At 44.1% G+C, this 19,863-nt stretch overlaps 1 protein-coding gene across 1 annotated transcript in view; it reads right to left on the bottom strand.

Moving 5' to 3' along the window:
• Positions 1 to 17,514, bottom strand: part of YPEL2 (yippee-like 2 (Drosophila)) — a 40,397-nt gene extending 22,883 nt beyond the window's left edge. Inside the window, exon 1 of the mRNA XM_004684429.2 lies at positions 17,206 to 17,514. Within this exon, the coding sequence (XP_004684486.1) occupies positions 17,206 to 17,322 (117 nt within the window). The 5' untranslated portion in view covers positions 17,323 to 17,514. The remainder of the gene's footprint in view (positions 1 to 17,205) is intronic.
• Positions 17,515 to 19,863: the final 2,349 nt, after the last annotated feature.

Here is a 19,863-nt window from a genome sequence, read left to right as displayed (position 1 = left end):
CAGAGCAGACCTCTCCTGTCTCGCATGCTGCTTCCCTCAGCAGTGTATTTCAGTCTGTCTGCCACTCTTGTCTCTGGTGCATCCTTCCACCCCCTGCACCTCTGTTTGGGTCTGCCGTGATGTTGCTTACAATTTAGCTAACTAGGAAGAGGGACAAAAATATATAAAATGCATGTCACTGTAACACATTATAGAGGTTAAAGGAGTTTTGGGAATGTGGACTGGACTGGAGAGAATAAGAACATTCTAGGTGGACTGATTACAATTGAGTATTTTCCTTGAACATCAAGTAAGGTAAAGCAATCAGGAAGCCTTAGCACAGCCTCACTGCCGACTATCTACATCATCTTCTCTGTCCGAGAGATAATATCCTAGCATAATAACTCTGAGTAAGTCAGCAGTGGTCCCTCTATGTTTGCAACACATAACAAAAACAATATATCATCCATCGTTTGAAATCACCTGGGGCATTGTCACAAGTACTATCCAGATTTTATTAGTAAAGAAGAACAACAGCCAAAAGACTTTTAGGAGCTCGTCCTAAAAGTCAAATCTCAAGAAGCCTCCGCCTCTTGGGTACCTAATTTGTTTTGAAGCGTGTCTGAGCACTGTTTATTGTGTACACGCCTACACACAGAGTATTCTTGTCACTCCTCTATTCACTGATTTTTTCCTTATTGATGGGGGTGGAGAGGGTGTGGGATCCTTAACAGCACTGGGCAGCAAATCTGAAAGCGAACTTGTTAGTTTTTAAACAAGGACCAGCCAGTTGGATCACAGAGTGGGTGTTTCCAGGCAAATTCCACCACTTTCAAGTTGTTCCATGAACAGAGCCCAGCCAGGACAGCAAGCAGCCAGCCTTTGATTAGGTCTAGAAGGACTCAATTAGCATCATGGAAACACAGAGCAGATTTCATAAAGGAAAGGTCAGCTTCAAGCCCTAGCATTTGCTATCTGCCATCTGCCAAGCAGGAAGCACTACTCAGATCTATTTTTAATCATCTTCCCTAGGCGAGGGCTCCTGAGAGAATGTAGAGGCCAGGCTTATTCCAAGATAAACATCTAATTGCTACCTTTCTGTACACATTCTTAAATAGTCTCTGGATACTCAAGACCAACACATACATAAGGGCTCAGTTCTGGGGTTCTATCACACTAGCAGCCACCTAATAGATAACCTTTGGGGGCCACGGTTGGGGACATAACAATCCCTACAATAAGGTTCCAGGTAATCTGCTTTACTTGGAAGTGATAGGGAAGACAGAAGAGATGGGAGTTTAATTCCAAACATATTTATTTCTCAAAGTATTTAACACTGGCTAAGATAACTGTGCAAACTTCCCAATCACTCCCACTTTTATTTTAAGCACATCCATCACTTTCAGAAAGGTAAATTAAAACCAGTTTATGCAGCAGTAACTTGTGTGTTACTCAAGATACGCATTGGCTGAAGGAAAGACCTCAATTCCCAGAGGCCTGGTCTGGGCTATGGCTGGCCCGTGCAAGCACGAGAACATTCTGTCCACTGGCGTCTTCCCATCCTGACTCGCAGCAGCGCTCGTGTCTCTGTTCCACCCAATCCAAGGAATGAAACAACTCAGTGAGGTCCGGACAGGGCGTCTGGCACGGCCATGGCAGATTTTGCAGAAACAAAGCCTGGCTCAGGGGGGCCCTGCATTCTCCAGCCCGCACATTGAACAGAGTCTCCTTGTTTCTTGACACTTAAAAATGTTCCGCCTCCAATTTCTACCCTAAGGTAAAGTCTAGGCATATGTACAAATCTGTGCCTTAGCCAAGTCAAGATATCTGTCAATAAAGGACTGAGGCCAGGGAGCTAGCCACCTTCCAGAAATGGCCCCTTCAAACACAAAACTTAGGAAGCTACAGGATGCACTGTGTCTGGTAACAAAGTGTGTGTGTTTGGGCGGGGGTATTATCCACCAATCTACTCTTCTTTCCTCCTCTTAGGAGCTTATCAGTCAGTGAGTAGCCTGGCCCTGGGAAAGCTAAGCTGAAAGGGCACCTTGGCTGTGGGAGCTGTGCCTAGGGACGTGAAATAGTAGACTAGGTATTTGGGGCAACTTAACACCAGCAGGAGACCAGCCAGAGGACCAGGGAGGAAGGGACTGACAGGTAGCTATGTGCTTCAGAGAGATCTAATTCCCCTGGGGGGCTGGAATCCCTCCTCCACTCAGTGGCATGGAACTCTGCTCTAGTGAGCTGGGGCACACATGTCCCTGAAAGAAAAAAAAAAGGCACCACTACACAGGGTCACCCACCTGACCCAGTTGGACTACAAATTAATTAGGACTTCTGGGTCCTGCTGACTCTTTGAGTTCCTCTTCTTGTCTGGTTTCAGAAACAAGGGGAGTAAAATACCATAAAAATGAACAATTTTTTTTTAAGCACCTGAGGTGGGCAAGAAAGATGAATTTTTCTGTCCTTACTGAGGATCACCCGGACTCTTCCTCCACCCCTCTCCTATTTGCCAAGGCTCTATGAATCAGGAAAACCCATGTTAAAAAAAGAACACAGAAGAAACCTGACTGCTCTGGTTGGTCCAAGTTCAAGACCCCAGGAACAGTAGGTGACCTGGAGTTTTCGGAGGCAGACTGAGTAGAACAAAGAGAGTAGGCTATGATGCATTTTTCTGCTAATTCAAAAAAGAAATAGGCTGTGTTTAGAGCACTTAAGTAGTAGGGACTGGAAGTCATCAGACCTAAATTCCAATTCTGCCTCTGTCATTTCATCTCCTAGCTGGGTTCCTCTGGAGAACTAATTGCTTAAGCCTTACTTTTGTCATCTGAAAATGGAGCAGTCACATTTTCCTCACTGGGTTGATGAGACAAAAGATAGCCATGACATTAAGAGGCTGGCACTCGGTGAACACTCATTAAAATGACATCTGTCGTCACGATTGGAAACCTTCAGATTTTTTACTTTTCCAAGAGCGTTAGTCAAAAACACCCTGTGGGCTTTCTGGGAGTCCTGAGTGGAAAGAGCTAGACTTGGGTAGCATCAACTGCATCTGTACAAGTGTAGCTTTTTTCAAGTACTTAGAGCAGTGGCTCCCAAGTATTAGTACTAGCTAGACTGGAGTCTCACAGCAGGAGAAGAGAAATGCATGTCAAAGATTTCCCAGGGTCTCGCTGGTGGCACAGGGGTTAAAGTCTCAGCACTATAAAGCTATCTATTGCCAGCCACTGAAGCATGAGTACAAGTCCCCAATTTCTGATCTCCAGCCAGGGAGGTGACCCCCATGGCGCAGCAGAACTCCCCTGTCTCACCTGCAGTCCCCTCAGCAGTGTTCTGCCCCCCACTATGTTTCTGATGAATCCTCGTACCCTCCCGCCTTCTGCACCTCTGGTCTATATCCCAGTTTCTCTTCTCCTGCTGTGAGACTCCAGTCTAGCTAGTACTAATACTTGGGAGCCACTGCTCTAAGCACTTGAAAAAAGCTATACTTGTACAGATGCAGTTGATGCTACCCAAGTCTAGCTCTTTCCACTCAGGACTCCCAGAAAGCCCACAGGGTGTTTTTGACTAACGCTCTTGGAAAAGTAAAAAATATGTATGTATAAATAAATAATCATAGACTTAAAAAAAAATACAGATTCCCACTAGGTCTGGGACCAGGGTGCAGCGAGTCAGAAAGCTACACAACATTTAAGGAAGTATCACTCTGATCTGCTGCCCCTATACATGCCCTTATACAACCTGAGAATGAGGGACTCCTTAAATCTTTAATTCTTTGTTACTAATAAGTCCTCTACCAAGCTAGGGCCCCATTCCTAGTCCCACTCAGACCTATAGAATTAGGAATCTCTGACAGTGGCTGGAGAACAGGTTATTCTTTTTTTTTTTTTTTAAAAAAAGATTTATTTATTTTGCACATACAGAAGTGGGGTACAGGTCAGAGGCTCAGGGGCAGCGAGAGGCTTCACCAGAGACAGAGTGGGGAGCAGAACAGGCAGATCGACGAAGTACACTGCTGAGGGGAGCAGGAGAGGTCTGCCACACCATGTGGTCACCTCCGGGGCAGGCGGGGATCGAACTCATGCTCAAGTGGCTTTTGCTTCTTAGTGCTGTGCTTTAACCCGCTGCGCCACCACGGAGGGCCAGAACATGTTATTCTTATGTGTTATCACACTTGGGAATTCCTGCCCAAGAATTCCCATTTTCTTTTTATTTTTTTAAAGATTTATTTATTCATGAATACAAGAATCAGGTACAGGGGGTGAGAGGATCCACCAGAGACAGACTGGAGAGCAGAATAGGTACACAGACTAAATTACACTGCTGAGGGGAGCAGCAGGCAAGACAGGAGAGTTCTGCTGTCCCATGTGGGTCAACTCCCTGGCTGGGGATTGAACTCATGCTGCAGTAGTTGTGGACAGCTTCACAGTGATGCACTTTAAGCCACTGGCCCACCAGGGAGGCCCCAAGAATTCCCATTTTCTAAAGTCAGTTTCAACTACTCTTAGACAAACCCTAAAATAAACAAGCACTGCAGAAACCACTTATTTCCTACTTCATCTTGTCCAAACTGGCTAATTCCACCAAAAGTACTTATGAATTGCACATCTCCATTCTCCTACAGAAATAGCAAACTCATAAATGTGGGGTTTCAACTGGGGATCTACAATCACACTGGGTGCCTCAAAAAGCAGAAGTCATATGAGAAAGTATCTGGCTGATGAAAGAAGAGAACCCAGACCCCAGAGACCTTTGAAAGGCTCTCTCAGTTTAGAGTGCTTGGTCTTTGCCAATGATTTATCTGGTTGTTGTTTAGCTGAAGGCATCACTGTGTAGGACTGAGCATGGTTACTAATTATAGTTACTGACTCAATTATTGGTGCTTATTAACTATACAATGCCAACATTCCTACTCACAATAATCTTGTGGGTATACAATTTATGGAAACTGCTAAGAAGTTGATTTTCCAAAATAGGCAATGCTCTAATATTCCAGTCCGATCACAAATCAAATGCTATCACTCCCTTGCATAAAACATTTTAGTGGCTCACCATTGCATACTTGACAATACTAAACTCCTTTGCTGGATCCTCTGGGCCCTTCCTGATCCAACCTACTTCCTCCCATGCACATAACCTTATTAGTCTGTCACCTGTGGCTCCTTGGGGTTGCTCTCCCCTAGAATGTGCTGATTTGGATTCCTCCAGAATTCACATAGTCATTTCTCCCACACCCATTTCAATCATGTACCTCAGGGGTCAGCAAACAATGCAGAAGGGTAATGGGCCATGCCCATTTGCTTATTTATTCTCTATGGTTGCTGAGTCGAGTACCATAAACCATTCAGTTGAGACCATATAACCAGCAAAGTTTAAAATGTTACTATTTGATTTTTACAGGAAATGTTTTGTCAGCCCCAGATGTAGCCCAAGGAACAGGAAAAAAATACTCCAAACAGTCCTTCACCAAGAGACTGGCTGCCCCTATGCTGAAAGTTAGACCAACTGGCTTTTGCATGATGTCATTTCTCTTTTTAGCACTGGTTATAGGCCCATGATCCAGGATGAGATCTGCCCTCTCAGAAACAAGAGGGGCCTAAAATACCTAGCATATGGCCTGGTATATAATAGTGCTCAAGATACGCTTACTGACAAAGGCAGGCGGCAGTCAGCCAGTCTGTGCCCTGAACAAAAGTCCATCCCCCTCCTGTTAGTTTCAAGGTGACCAGTCACACAGGTGCCTGCCAGCAGCCTGCTGACCTAGATTTGTCAGGCCTTATCTTATCGGCTTTCCTTCTCCTTCCTCATGTATTTACTCAGCAGCTACCCCCACAGTGCAGACTTGCCTGTTGTTTTAAAAAGAGGGACACAGGCTGGGAGGAGCCTCCTCCCCATACATATACTTTGCTTATTTTCTTTCCTTCTTCTGAGGGCAGGATTAAAAAACTTAAGGATTTGGAGCTTAAAAGAAAGCTCCGGGAAGTCTGGTTTCTAGCTTTTTCTCTCTCCTTAGGTTTCCTGGGTGAATGTTTGGAGTCAACCTTAAAGGAGCAGATAGAACCCTGTCATTTAGACATTTCCATAACAAAAGGGAGTGGCCAGCTGTGGTCTTGTCCCCAGAACAAACATTCCCTCCAAAGACAGTTGAGGGCAGTGGGTCTCATTCACTGGCCAGTGCTGCTGGCAGTTTTACTAAGCTGAGCTAACTGGGGCTCACACTGAGGGGAGAACAGGGACAGTAGGGGTGGGGGAACTCTGAACATTTAGGTATCTCATGAAAATCAGGCAAATTGGATGGAAAACAATATGGAAATGTTGGCTCCTCAGCTGTTCCACACAACCCTGCAAACCAGGCTCAGGGCAGAGATGCCCACTTCCAGCTGTCACTACTCCACCAGGCAGTGTGCTTTCCAACGACGAAAGGCTGCTGGGTACAAATTTGAAGAGGGCAACATAGTCAATGGTTTGCCACTGTATTCCCAGTATATAACATGTAAGAAAAGCTCAAGGAATGTGGAAGAAATGGTAGGACTTAGCATAGGGCCTAGTACATGGGTTTCACTCTGGAATCTTTTGTTTTGGCAAGGAAATGCTTTTTGCTTCCCTCACTTTATTTGTTGGAAAGCTGAGGTTACAACTATTCTTGGTATGAGTAGCCCTAGACGAGTAGAACAGGAGTTTCTATGTCCCCAAAGGTTGATTTTTTTCCATTTGACAATCAAAAAAGTTGCCCCTTCAATGATCTAAAAGTGTTGGTGCCTAGAGTGAGGCGAGAGCCAGAGCCACCTGCTCTACTGCCTATCACCATTATTGTCTAGAGGGGAGAGAATTTATGGACCAATTATGTAATGGGCCCCAGGGAAAGGGAGGTTCCAGTTCCCTCCCCAACACAAGGGAAGGAGATGGGCAGGGAGAAGAAACTGAAGAGGAGACTGGGGAAGGAAGGAAGCAGGATGAAGAGCCAGAAGACCAGAGGAGGCACATGGAGCAGAGATATGTGAAGAAACTGCCCTTGCTTCTTGGTCCTGGACTGGGTGAAACTGGGTTAGAAACTGATGTGACTGTTACCAATGGCAGCATTTATCTTGATTTTGCTCCTTTTTCCCAATGTGCTAGGTCTCCTCTACCCCTTTCCTATGGTTCCCCCATCAGAAGGTGTCTTACACTTGCTTTAGGCTTTTAAGGCCTCAGTGGTCCTGCTTTGGGCCAACCCTGTCTGTCTGGACATTTACTCTCGAGGAGATGGGTAATTATAGGTTCTTGATGTCTTCTCTTTGTTGCACACTAGCTGTATTAAAGGTCCCTTCCATTGAAGGTCTTACACACTAGAATATGTTTTGTCTTGATGCAGCAGATGGCAGAAACTATTTAAAACCAGCAGGTTTGGGGGTTCTGGGGTGCCTCCTCCTTGCCCTGTAACAATTAGAACTTCTTGTTTCTCGCAGCAGCAATTTACTCCAAGTCACTGTTCAGCCATGGGCAGCAGACAAGGGGAAAAGGGGCAAGGTTAAAGTTCTCCTTGGCTGGGCAGCCCCTGATCCCAGAGATAATACTTGGTCACAGGGTCAAATCTTCCCCTCTCCCCTTCAGGAGCCAGTTGAGTGCACTGGACATTAGAGATTCTTTTGGTTTTAGGTTTTCAAAAGATAAGGAAAATGGCTCCTTTCAAAGAATCTCACCCTACTCCCACATTGAACACTAACACTCAGACCCAGATTTCTCTTCCAGAAGCCTGGAGATCTCTGTTACTGGTTGATCATAGTCCTGTGGGACCACCATTTGGCAGACAAGAAGGGAAGGGGGACTTTCCCATTTAAATTCTAGGGAGGTCCCACAGCTACTTGTAGGTACACACCCCACCCCCCACCAGCCTAACAGACATAAGCAGAGTGGATGCTGCTTATGTTATCTAATTAGATCTGGAGACCTGCTGTTCCCTTTGGAATAATAATGTAAGGAATAAGAGACTCAATGATTACAGAGGCCTCAGAAGATCATTGAGGGCAACTGTGTAGTTTAAGGAGAATAACTGAAACACATAAAAGGGAAGGCACAAATATACTTGGGTGGCAGAAGCTAGATGTTTAGGTGTCAGTTTTTGTTTGGTTTTGCTTGATGAATATTCACTGATTATAATTATTAACACTGAGTATTTACCATATGTCAGGCGCTGTGACAAGTACTTCATTCTGACTACCTCACAGGTATCTACTATTGGTTTTTTCCAATGAAAGCCTTAAGACCCAGAGATTATCTAACTTGCATAACTATTAAGTGACAGTAATGTGGGCTGTAATAAACTACACCATTGAGTTAAGTTACCAGGCATCTGTTGCTGCTGCATTAGAATCAGATGGTCGAGGTGGAAGGAGCCTTTACCAACAGTCTAACTAATGCCTCATTGGAGGGCAGTTTCATCCAAGATTGACAAGCCTATTCTCCTAGACTGCCAGGCCTCTCCCCAGGGCTGTCTTCAACACTTACAAGCAAGGCTGTGTGACAGGGAGGAGGTGGCAAAGTACAAAGTCAAGAGGCACTCAGTGTCTCTGGGCCTTGCTTTTCTAATCTGTAAAATGAGGAGTTAAATTAGAACACGCAGGTTCCAAGGCCCCTCTCTGGCTCTGACATTATGAGACTCTACAACACCAGGTCATTTGGAATCTTGTTAACAAAACAAATTACACACAAAATGCAGGTAATCACCGTAATACAGTACTATTTTTCTATATCAGCATAGAAAAGCCATTATTAATTGCCGTGAGAGTACTAAGAAGTGCATTCTACAGGTATTCAGTGAAAAGAATTCCATACGCCAGGAAGATATATTAGAAAATATGTTAAAGTCGGTCTCAGTTGTAAGAAGATGAAACCTTGCTTGCCATTTGTGGCAACATGGATGGAACTATAAGGGATTATGCTAAGCACAATTAAGTCGGAGGGAAAGACAAATAACAGATTTCATTCTTATGTGTAATATAGAGAAACAAAACACAGGAACAGAAATATTAAACCCAAACAAACCTAGGAATCTGACTGTAGAACTGAAACTACCAGAGAACAAAGGAGGGAGGGTAGCCCATGGCACTAGGGTAGACTGTGGTGCTTGTGGTGTGGCGCAGTAACATACCTCTGAAGTGTGGCCCTCTGCCCCTACATCATATACGATGTTGTAAAACACTGCTACCTCGATAAACAGACCACAACAAAGAAGTAAAGCTAATACCTGATTTGAAGAATTAAAGTATGGGTAGAAAATGAACAGAGGAAGATTAAAAAAAAAAAAAAAGAATTTCCAGATAAGGGAAATGACAGAATGGAATAGATACACTGGATAGAATTTAGATGAGTCTTTCTGAGAGGCCAGATATGGTCAATGCCGAAAGGGGCTACCGAAGTGGTGGCTGCCAACCCGTGATCAAACAAGTACAGACTATCTAGGTCTGAGTCTCATCTGGCTTCTCACTTAGGCAATTCACCTGATCCTCACTTTCAGGGAATGTTGTAAAGTCAGCAGAGTAAGGAAATGACTGAAGGAGTCCTCAGCACAGAACACATGTTCAATAAATAGTGACTAATAAGAGCACTGCCAATTTTACATTCCAAGTTCCCCAAAGATCACAAGCTAAGCACAGGAATCACCCTAGTTTCATGTCTCTAGCCCTAAAGCCCAGCCCTAGGATGAGGTATGCTGTCTGAAATACACATACAATATTACCGACCCTAACAATCAGTGTATGGCAGGGACTCTGGTCAGGCCCCAAATTCAAATGGTCAAATCATCAGCATGGCTTTACCACTCCAGATGCCAGTGCTCAAACAAAAAATTGAGGGAGGCAGCAAGTCCTACCCCTTTTCTTGGATCCAGGGAAAACACTGGGCCCACTGAGAAGTAGTTTCTTGGGGTTTTGACTAGAACACAATCTTACAAACAGCAGCACCCTTGTTGCATGCTGAAGTTAGTATACAAATCTGATGAATGGAATGCTACAGACATGTGCAAACCAGAGAGTTAATTTTCAGGGTATGCCTCATAACTCAGGTCAATGTTTCCTCTTGGTATTTAAAGCAACCACACAGAAAGAATCACATTTGAGCAGATTTGTGCTCCAGTTGACTGCAATCTGCAGCAAAAAACACAAATGATTCACCAGACTTGGTCTTTGGCAGCTCCCTTGATAATAAATTGGTGAACAATTTTGCTTGTACCCAGATCATTAATTTGCACAGGAAGCAGCCATGGCTGTGGAACAGGTCTGCTTCTCATCCAAAGCTGAGTCGGTTCCTGAACTCAATTCCTCTTTTCATGGCTATAATGGCTTTTCATGATTTAAGAATTTTTTAAGACCCTAGAATGACTTTATTTCTTCCCCCAGCAATGGTCAGTTAAGTACCTACTGAATTATGACCAAGTTCACACACCTTCAGGCCCCTGCAGTGCATATACACTCCATTTACAGCCTCTTGTTAAGCATGTCGCCCACATACCATCACGACATTTGCCATCTCAGGGCAAAGCCTCAGTCATGCCATTACTTCCTTGTAAGTATTCAGTAGCAACCAACTGCCAGCAGGACAAAGTTCAAACTTCTAGTCTTCCAACAATCTGGTTTCAACCTACTCTTTCAATCTGTTTTTAAACAGTTCCTCGAGAACCAACCCAAAGAATGGCTGCTCCCCCTGCATGCTTCTGGCCTCCACTTCTTTGTTGAGGCTGTTCTTTTTACCAGTCCCTTCCCATCCATTTCTATAAGTCTAGGTTATTGCTTCAAAGCACATCTCAATGTCACTGTCCACCAAAACTTCTCACAAATTCAGTTTCTAGGCAAATGGATCTTAATGGTTTTTTTGACCAACAACCCCTTTGGACCCTGATGAAAGCTATGGATAGAATCCAACCTTGAAAATTATACAATGTTAGGGATACCTTGCAGCTAACTCATGGACCCAGACCCCTGAGGTCTCGATCTTAAGATTACTACAGTTACTCACTCAAATGTTCAGAACAAAAGTCTATAAAGAAGCTGTTCTAGGGATACAAAGACAACATGAAAATCAAGTGGCTCACGGTTAATGGGAGACATACACTGTTACATATGCTAACTGCTTTAAGAAAAACATGACAATTTTGAAGTGATGACTTATGAACCTATTTTTGCCAAATGGAATCAAAGTTCCTTGAAAATAAAATCCTTGAGTAGTTACCTAAGACCCAGCATACTGCTGTATCTCTCTCTCTCTTTCTCTCTCTCACACACACACACTACATGTCTACTATGTACACAATGACAGAAAGGAAGCAAATGAGACAAAAGAACAAAGACAGGCACACTTTCCATTGCCATCACCTACACACCCGAGGCTTATGAAATCCAGTTAAGGTGGTCCCATCTTGGAAAATTATGGTATAGCGATTATCCCAGTCTAAATTAAGGTTTATCTCACCCCAAAATGATTCAATCTCTGTTCCCCTGGGGCTAGGGAATGTAGTTCCATATGTATTTCATAAGCATCACAAGATTTCTTTTCACTAAGGAATACATCCCTTTGGAAATATTCTACATTAATTTGATTCTCCTGTCACCCTTTCCTGGCTTCTCTTACATAGTTCTGGAAGAAGTCAAAGGAACTAACACTTCATTAGGCTTTCAGTCAAATAATTCAGGAAAAGAAGTATAAATGAATTTCTTTATACAAGCTAAACTGGTTGAATGTGTTTTGAAAATGGGCATTCTGGGCTATGCTGGAAATCTTCCATAATGTAGCACTTCTGCCTCTGCTGCGCTTCAGAAATGCTTAAGAAACTCAAACATTCAACAATGCTTTGCAAATATTGCAAAAGGAGAAATGGTCCCCACTATGTTTGCAAAGGAAGCAAAAATACCCACCATGATATGGGTGATACAGTGTGGTTGTTCTCAACCTTTTGTTCATTTAAAGCCCTCAATCACTCTAGTAAAGGGCCAGGGTCTTCTATTTTAGCAATAAAACAAAAAACTTCCTTTTTGTTAAAAAAGCTTACTTTTAATGGGATAGACATAAGTTTATGCGCAAACTTTCTCCCCCTCCTGCTAGGATAGAAATAGATGTTACTGGTTTAGGTTTTTCATAAAAATCGTTGTTATATATCCACTGAGTACCAAAATTCTCTCAATGAATAAAGTTAGAATTCAACATGGGGCCCTCCCTAGTGGTGCAACGGGTTAAAGCGCGCACTGCAAAGCTACCAGCAGCCACTTCTGCATGAGTTTGATCCCTGATTGGCCAGGGAGCTGAACCACATGGTGCAGCAGACCTCTCCTGAACTGCCCACTGCTCCCCTCAGCAGTGTATTTCAGTTGGTCTGCCTGTTCTGCTCCCCACTCTATCTCTGGTGAATCCTCTTACCACCCCTACACCTCTGGCCTATACCCCAGTTCTGTATACATAAATAAATCTTTTTTTAAAAAAAGAATTCAACATATACTTTGTAAGTTAGATAAGCTCACAGAATTATCCTCAAGAAGCGTATCTTATTGTGCTTGTTCTTTATGGATCATGATGCTTCATGTGACATAGCAGCCACTAACATTACTAATATAATCCAATGTTCACTGTAATGTTCTCCAGTGCACTTAGAGAAAAGGAAATTAGTGGGTTTTAGAAATCTGTCCCTCTATTTTTTTTTTACATGATATTTTCAGGACGTAATTTATATTAATATTTTTGAGTTGTTCTTATCACACATTAAAGACAAGCTGGTGAGCAGTGGGAGTTAAGAGAAACAAATTTCTGATGGGTAAAGTAGACAGGCTGGGACAGAGCGCTCTATCTCCAAAATGGCACATTCCTGAAATGCACCACCTCTAAGTCATTGTGTTAGGCTATAAGTCTTTTTAAAGAATCACTGTTGCAGAACACTAGTGTTCAGAGCACAGGTGGGATGCCAAAGGCCAAGTGGACCTCTTGGCAACCACTAGATCAACACAGAGCTTTAGAACCTCTTGCTCCCTGCTATGCTTCTCAAAATGTTGCATCTGAAATGCAGGCAGGAAAGGAAAACCCAAATGTCACTACTAACAGCTCTGGAAGGAACAAAAAGAATCTGCCTCCTACATCTCGCAGCCTCAGGAATGCCCCCACTTCAATCAACCCAAGTCAGAGTTCCTTACAGAAGGCACAGTGGAAGGTTGTGAGGTATAGGCTGTGTACCCGCAAGGTGGTCAGTGAGTTGCCCAAGGACTGTTTTCTCATGAAAAGAGGCTGGGCTAGAAGCTTCGTAATTCTGGAAATTCTATATTTGTCACCAGAAGATAATCTGACCTGAAGATATGACATGGTAAGAAATACGAAAAATTATTTTAATGGAAAGCTAAAAAGTTCTTCCTTCCACCTGCACTGTCACTCTACTGCCTCCTATAACACCTCCCTCCCAAGGATCTAGTGCAAGAAAGCAACCTGTCCCTGAGCCTGAAGCTCTGTCCTCCAAGTGGGTTCATGAGAGATTAATCCAATTTACTTTTCCTAAGTAATCTGCTCCGCAATGCCATTAAGGGCTAGCTTGGTGGCGGCAAAGGGGAGTGGGTGGTTGTCTCCTGACAAGACAGCTTCATAGAAAATCTCTCCGAAGACGCAGGTTTTCATGACAGTATCCACTGAAATGAACAATTAGATTGCTCTTCACTTGGGACAACTAACTGTTCCAACCAAAGTATATTTTTATACTGGTGCTTGCACCATTAAGAAACAACAGCATGAGCACTGCTTCAAGCCAACTCAAAATACTTCTGCGGGCAAACACTCCAGAATTTAGACCACAACACCCCCTATGAAAGACATTGTAGGTTGCCTCAGCACATTCCCTAGATAGTTCTGTCATCAATTCAAAGAATCACTGCTCCCCCCCAACCCCATCCTACAGAACAAATGCTGTGTTACCTTCTGCAAACAAATGCAACTTTGCTGTGGTTTTACTGTGCTTAATCTTATATCCCATCCTATGTTCTAGGTTCTAAATTGAAACTCTCTTGGTTAAATTTGCTTGATGTCAGAGAGCAACAATTCCCCCACCCTTCACCTTTTTCTTTCTTTCTTTTTTTTTTTTGACAGCAAAGCCCAGAGAAGCAAAGGCACTGCTTTATATTTGCATGGAGCTTTGTGATTTGCAAGCCACCCACACATCCATGATCTCAGCCACTCTCATAATAACCCAATGAGGTAAACCTGCCTCCACTCCCCCCCCCCACACTCAATAAAGGTATGCCCACCTCATGGCACTAGCATGGCAACGGCACACAGAGAGGGGTACTAGCTAGCTGCCATTAAACACAAAATAATATTTGGCTCATTTTAGTACTGAGAAACAGATTCATAGGTTAGAAGGTTGATCCCAGCAACTAGGCCTCTTAGGTATCTGGAGCAAGCTGGAAGGAGAAAGCCCAGGACAGGGTTCCTTCCATCAGCATATCAAATGTATGCCCTATTTGTTTAAAACTTGACAGCTTCGCATTTCCAAGAAAGGTTTAGCTATGCTGACAAGAAGGGGGCCTGGAGTCTGGATTCTGTTCCCAGTTCTCCACTAGTCACACACTCAGAGCTTTTGTTCTTTGGACCTTTGTGTTGCCTTCTCCATCATGAAGGCAGACTTACTATTTTTTTTTTAAAACCAAACAACAGAATGTCAAGCCCAGATGAAAGGCTCTATTACAAGTACAAAGTATCATTTAATTACACTGAAGCTCTAGTTATCTGCTTCCCAGCCCCTAACTCCCACTGGGTGGATTCTGAAACCACATAGGAGATTATGTCAAGAGAGGAGAACAGGAGAGACATTCTCTCCCTGAACTTTCTTAAATGGGAGAGAAAAGCAAAATGAAAAGAAAGACTCATTTTACAAGGAGGGGGCAGGAGCAACGATCTCTCCATGAAGCAGACCTGCATAAGAATCTATAGATTATTTAGTGCCGGGGGTGGTTGTGGTGTGCAATAAAGGAATCTTTGTGCAATGCCAGCCACGGTTCCCTCACTCCCCACAGCCAGGCATTTAACCCAACTCTCAATCACCAAGCTCTAATGCACCCCATCTGTGCACCAGTTGTAGCCAGTGAAACTAAAGCCTGTGCTGACTTTGGCCTGCACTTGTGAATGAGTTTTTCTGCCCCCAAAACGGGCAGGAGGGAGTACAGAAGGCCAGCAAAGTCTTTTTTTTGCTCATCGCTGTTTCTCCCAAGCCCCATCCATCTGTTTATTTCCTCGTGTACTGAACTCCTGCCAAAGACAGAAAGAGCGCTGAGAGGACAGGCCCCGGGCGGAAAAGGATGTACAGGAGCTCCCGTGGGAGAAGGGGCAGGTGAGGTGCAGGAGCTGCCCATGGTGAGGCACCGGAGCCTGAAATGCCTGCCCGCATGTTCGGGGGATGCTGTTTAGTTCTGAGTGGCTGGCAGGTAAAACAAGGAGCTGGAGACCTAACTCACAGCTGGGCTCTGCCACCCATCTGAGGCCTGGTGCAACAGGCTGCAAAGATACAGCATCAAATTTGATAGTCTTGGCATTTCCACATATTTGATTCTTCCCTTGTAAGGCCCAGCTCTAACAACTCCTCTTCCAGAAATCCCTGAGTAAACTCAAAGTAATTGTTCTCTGACATTTATGAGTCTCAACTTTTCCAACTACATTAAAATATAACCATCTGGAAAGCAGCTGAAAGCCTTCTGAGGGTTAAATGAGATAATATTTATAAAATATCAAGCAGCAGTTTTTAGTATATAGAAGGTGCTAAAATACATTTTTATCGGTATCTTGATTTCTAGGATACACAGTATTTGTTCCCTGTATTCCACTTTCTCTGGAGACTTCCAGAAATAGGACCACTCACATTTTTCCTCCAGCTGGCTGGCCCCCTCCCAAAGTAAGGAAGTCTGACTCTCGTGCTTCACTGATATAGCCTCCCCACTTCCAACCTTCTAAATGAAGGGTTCTCAAAAATTTCAAGAGGATTGAGACAAGACGTATTTGCTGATAGAGGAAGCTGTGTAGGCCTTTAAAAGCTGTAAGCTGCTAAAGCATCAACAGCACAAAGGACAATATTCAGCAGCACATAAAAAAAGGAAGTAGGCCAGAAGACAGAGCACTGACAGCGTGAAGGTTTAATTCTGTGGCAACCTTAGATCCTGGAATAGGTCTAGAAAGAATTCAGTCCTCAGTCCTAATTCGTGAAGCTACACTACATGGTTGTTCAGACAGCCTTCTTCAACTTCCTGTGAAGTCAGCAAGCTGGGAAGGACTGGCCTAGAACTATAGATACTTTATTCTGTCTTGAGGCTAGCAAATCAGATGCAAAGGAAGTGAAGCCTCCTTTTCTAGCAGTTCTTATAAACAGATCAAGAACACTAAACCTCTAAAACTGTGCCTACCCCTCCCCCAGCACCCAATTTTAGGGGAATAAGGTACAGACCCTAAGGAAGGATGCTTTTGATCGGGGAAAATCCCCTATGATGTCTTTTCCTTTTTCATATATTCTAGTAAAACCTGTTTCTCCTACCCATGGAAATGTAGGACTAATGTATAATGTTGCCTGAAGGGGCCAGTTCCTGAAATGCACTACTGGGGTATTGGGTTCATTATTTATTACACAGACCCAACCTGAAGAAATATTTGCCAACTCTCTTCAGGAAAAATAGGATTCCATTCTTTCTTCTGATTGTGCTGGAATATCACACCCATTACCTCACACAGAAGCCCTAAAGATCCCAACATCAATAGCTCAGCTCTTCATCAGACCTCCTGAAAGACTACCTACTTAGTCATTCAACAGTCTCACAAGCCTACCTGGGGGCTTTGCAGGCAGCTTCTCTCACCTCAGCCATTAAGTCCCGCTTACAAGATATCTAGGTTTCACCACTTTTGTTAGAATTTATGTTCCAAGCAGGCAACACTGCACAAAGTTCATCTGGCAACCTAAGCAAAGCAAGCTGAATTAAAGTCTCCAGTCTCTTCTTAGCCCCTATCGCCTCCAGTCCATAAACCACCAGCCCCCAAAGACCCACTGACAGGGATGGCACTAATTTCCAAAATAAATCAAACAAGTACATTTTCCCTTTAACTCAGAGTTATTCCTCAGTTGAATGAGTCAGCCATGAGGTCAGCCCTCCCTGTAGGGCTCTGTGAGAGCTTGGAAGCCTCTACGGCTTTAGGGGTAGGAAGAGTCCTCCCTGGATGTGAAGGAAGGCAAGGGAGCCTGCGGGAGACATGTACCTTGGAAATGAGTTCATCGTGATTGGCCAAATGGGCTCTGCAGTGAATGCAGCTGTAGGTCCGATGGCAGGAGGGCAGATAAGCCTGGAAAGTCTTGGATCTTGTCATCTTCACCATTGGCGCTGTTGAGCGTGGAGTGAACTCCGGGGTGGCCCACGAGGCACTCCCACAGGATGGATCGCACGGGAAACACCGGAACACACAAGTAAAGGCCGTGGTTTGGCAGGGGGTGGGTGTGGGACAGGCTCCACACACTGGTGATGTCTTCAGAGGAAGGACCCTCAAGTAGAGGTCTAGGGCTGGTTCTCAGCAGCCTGCAAGGCCAACATAAGAGGAACGCCATTAGCGAATGGAGCTGGGCTTTCTGATTAGAAGTAGAATCCAACTTTGAGTAAGAGAGGTTGACACCTACGGGATAAAGTGATCCCCTTCTGTTTCTTGCACTATGCAAAGATACCCAATGAATGAGAAAGAAGGATCACTGGAGATCTCACTGCTTTTCTAGATTCAATACCCACTCAGGGGTCTCAGCAGTTACCCCAGCAAACTGCCATGACCACCATTCCTAGGGGGGCCTTTGAAAAGGTCAGGATGTCAACAGCCACATATAGATTTCTCATCCAAATGGCATGAGTTCCCCAACATCTGAGATCATGACCCTCAGACGCAACATATCTCTTAACACTTTAGCAGGGTCCATCATGCTCGTCAGCTTTTTAAGGAGAGGTGATTTTCTTTGCAATACTTGCCCAGAAACAATTGCTCAGTACTTTTTTTTCTAAGCAAGTGAATGAGTGAAACCACTGAAATAATCAGACTCCTATATATACAATGACAGTAAATTTACCAGAATTCCTCCTCAAATCTCAAACTTTCCATTATTCATTCTACAGCAGGAAATCTCTCCTACCTAACTCTTTTATTCTACATGGAACCAAGGACCCAGAAGAGATGGTGGTACTCCCAGAATAAGTCCAAGTCCTAAGGGATAGCCAAAGGTCTCAGACTCACTCTGCTTCTTGGTAGCTTACTACCTGAGGCTTCTAGATCTGCCTATTCCCTAGGCTTCACCAACAGGGTGGTGTTCCCACTTGCCTACCTCCCAGGAGAGTCAGAGTGTTAATTAACGTCTGCGTCATGCTTTGAAGATAAAATTACTTAGAGAGACGGGGGAGGAAGACAAACAAAATCAGATCTTCCTTGCTGGATCATGTCTGGGACCCATTTGGATGTTTAGGAAAAGTCTGCAAATCACAATTCTCCTTTTTCCTCTAAACCACAATGGAACCAAACCTTCCAAAAGGAAGCTACTGTCTCATCCTTCCCATTACAGTAGTTACCAAGTACCACTATATCCCTGGAACTCTGTCTTCCTGAGTTGCTCACACCACCGGTCAGCACTAAACTGGACAACGTGATCACTACCCCAATTCTGCAGCCCCCTACGCAGGCCTGAGTGAAACAGACTTGCCACTCATGGTAACTAATCACACGTGAGGTGCCCAAATGTTGAAGGTACTCAGAGCCGTGAGGTCCCCGAACAAGGTCTTCCCTGTTGAACCTTCCACCACTATTTTTCTAAAGATGCTACCTGGGTAAACTGAACAAAAAAATACTTGATGTGACATGGAATTACTTCCCAGACTTTGCCTAGGTCTGGTCATATTCTGATAGTGGGTAGATGAACTGGTCAGAATGAAGGACCATGGTAGAACAGTGTAATTAGGGGTTTATGCATTAAAGGAAGTAGAAAAAGCCAAGTATCCCCCTTGGGATTTCTTGGAATACCTTTGAATTTCCCAATATTCCTGTCCTACTCTCAGGAATACCAGCATCTCCAGGGAAAGCAGGGGGTGGTATGTCAGGGTGAGGAAGAGGAAGGACAGGCAGGCGTGAGCAAGTGGCTCACGTAGCCTATTTGCTCCTGAAGCCCACAGCCGCAGACGCCCAGTGGGGAGCACAAGGGAACACTGGATGGGTCTTATACAAACACTGAGGGAAGAAAAGGCAACAATGAGCCCCGCTGCCAGTCTGGGTTTATAGAGCAGCCACAGTGTCTGTTTGCTTATCCATACAGATGGTTTCTAAATTATGCATTTCCCCAGAGTAAGATTATTTCTTCTCTCACTTCCCTTCTGTATGAAACCCCCCACAAAAAGTTCACAGACAGGGATTCTGGGTTATATTCAGCTTCAAATCTGAATCCCAAAGCTTATTCAAAGTTACTTTCTGAGGAATAAGTATTTGTAGTCTGTATTAAATGTAAGTATGTCACATACAGAGACATACCCATGCACACACCATCATTGGACACCATAGCAACCACAGCACTAAACTTAGAAAGACTAGAGAAAAACAGACCAGATAAGCAGTATTCCCGGTTGCCTGGGGCTACAACAGCCCCAGAGAGCCTAGGCAGCAGATGCTGGACTTTGCTGGTCCTCTTGCTTTTTAATATTTACTGGCATCCAAACTTGTACTTCTTCCCTGAGAAGAAAGGGATGAAAAAGTGGCTTGAATAAAATTTGAGTTTTATTCAACTGGTACAGGGAAAACTAGAAGGAATGAGAAGAGTAAATATAAAACAAGATGAAGCTGGGTCAAGAGAGGTTTCTTATGCCTGAGGAGAAAGAAGAGAATAAGCTGGGGGGGGGGGAG

Source organism: Condylura cristata, unplaced genomic scaffold (assembly GCF_000260355.1).
Source record: "Condylura cristata isolate star-nosed mole 26May11 unplaced genomic scaffold, ConCri1.0 scaffold00017, whole genome shotgun sequence".
Lineage (NCBI taxonomy): Eukaryota > Metazoa > Chordata > Mammalia > Eulipotyphla > Talpidae > Condylura > Condylura cristata.
The sequence above is the reverse complement of the archived record's forward strand: the minus strand, read 5'-3'. Positions and strand labels throughout refer to the sequence as shown.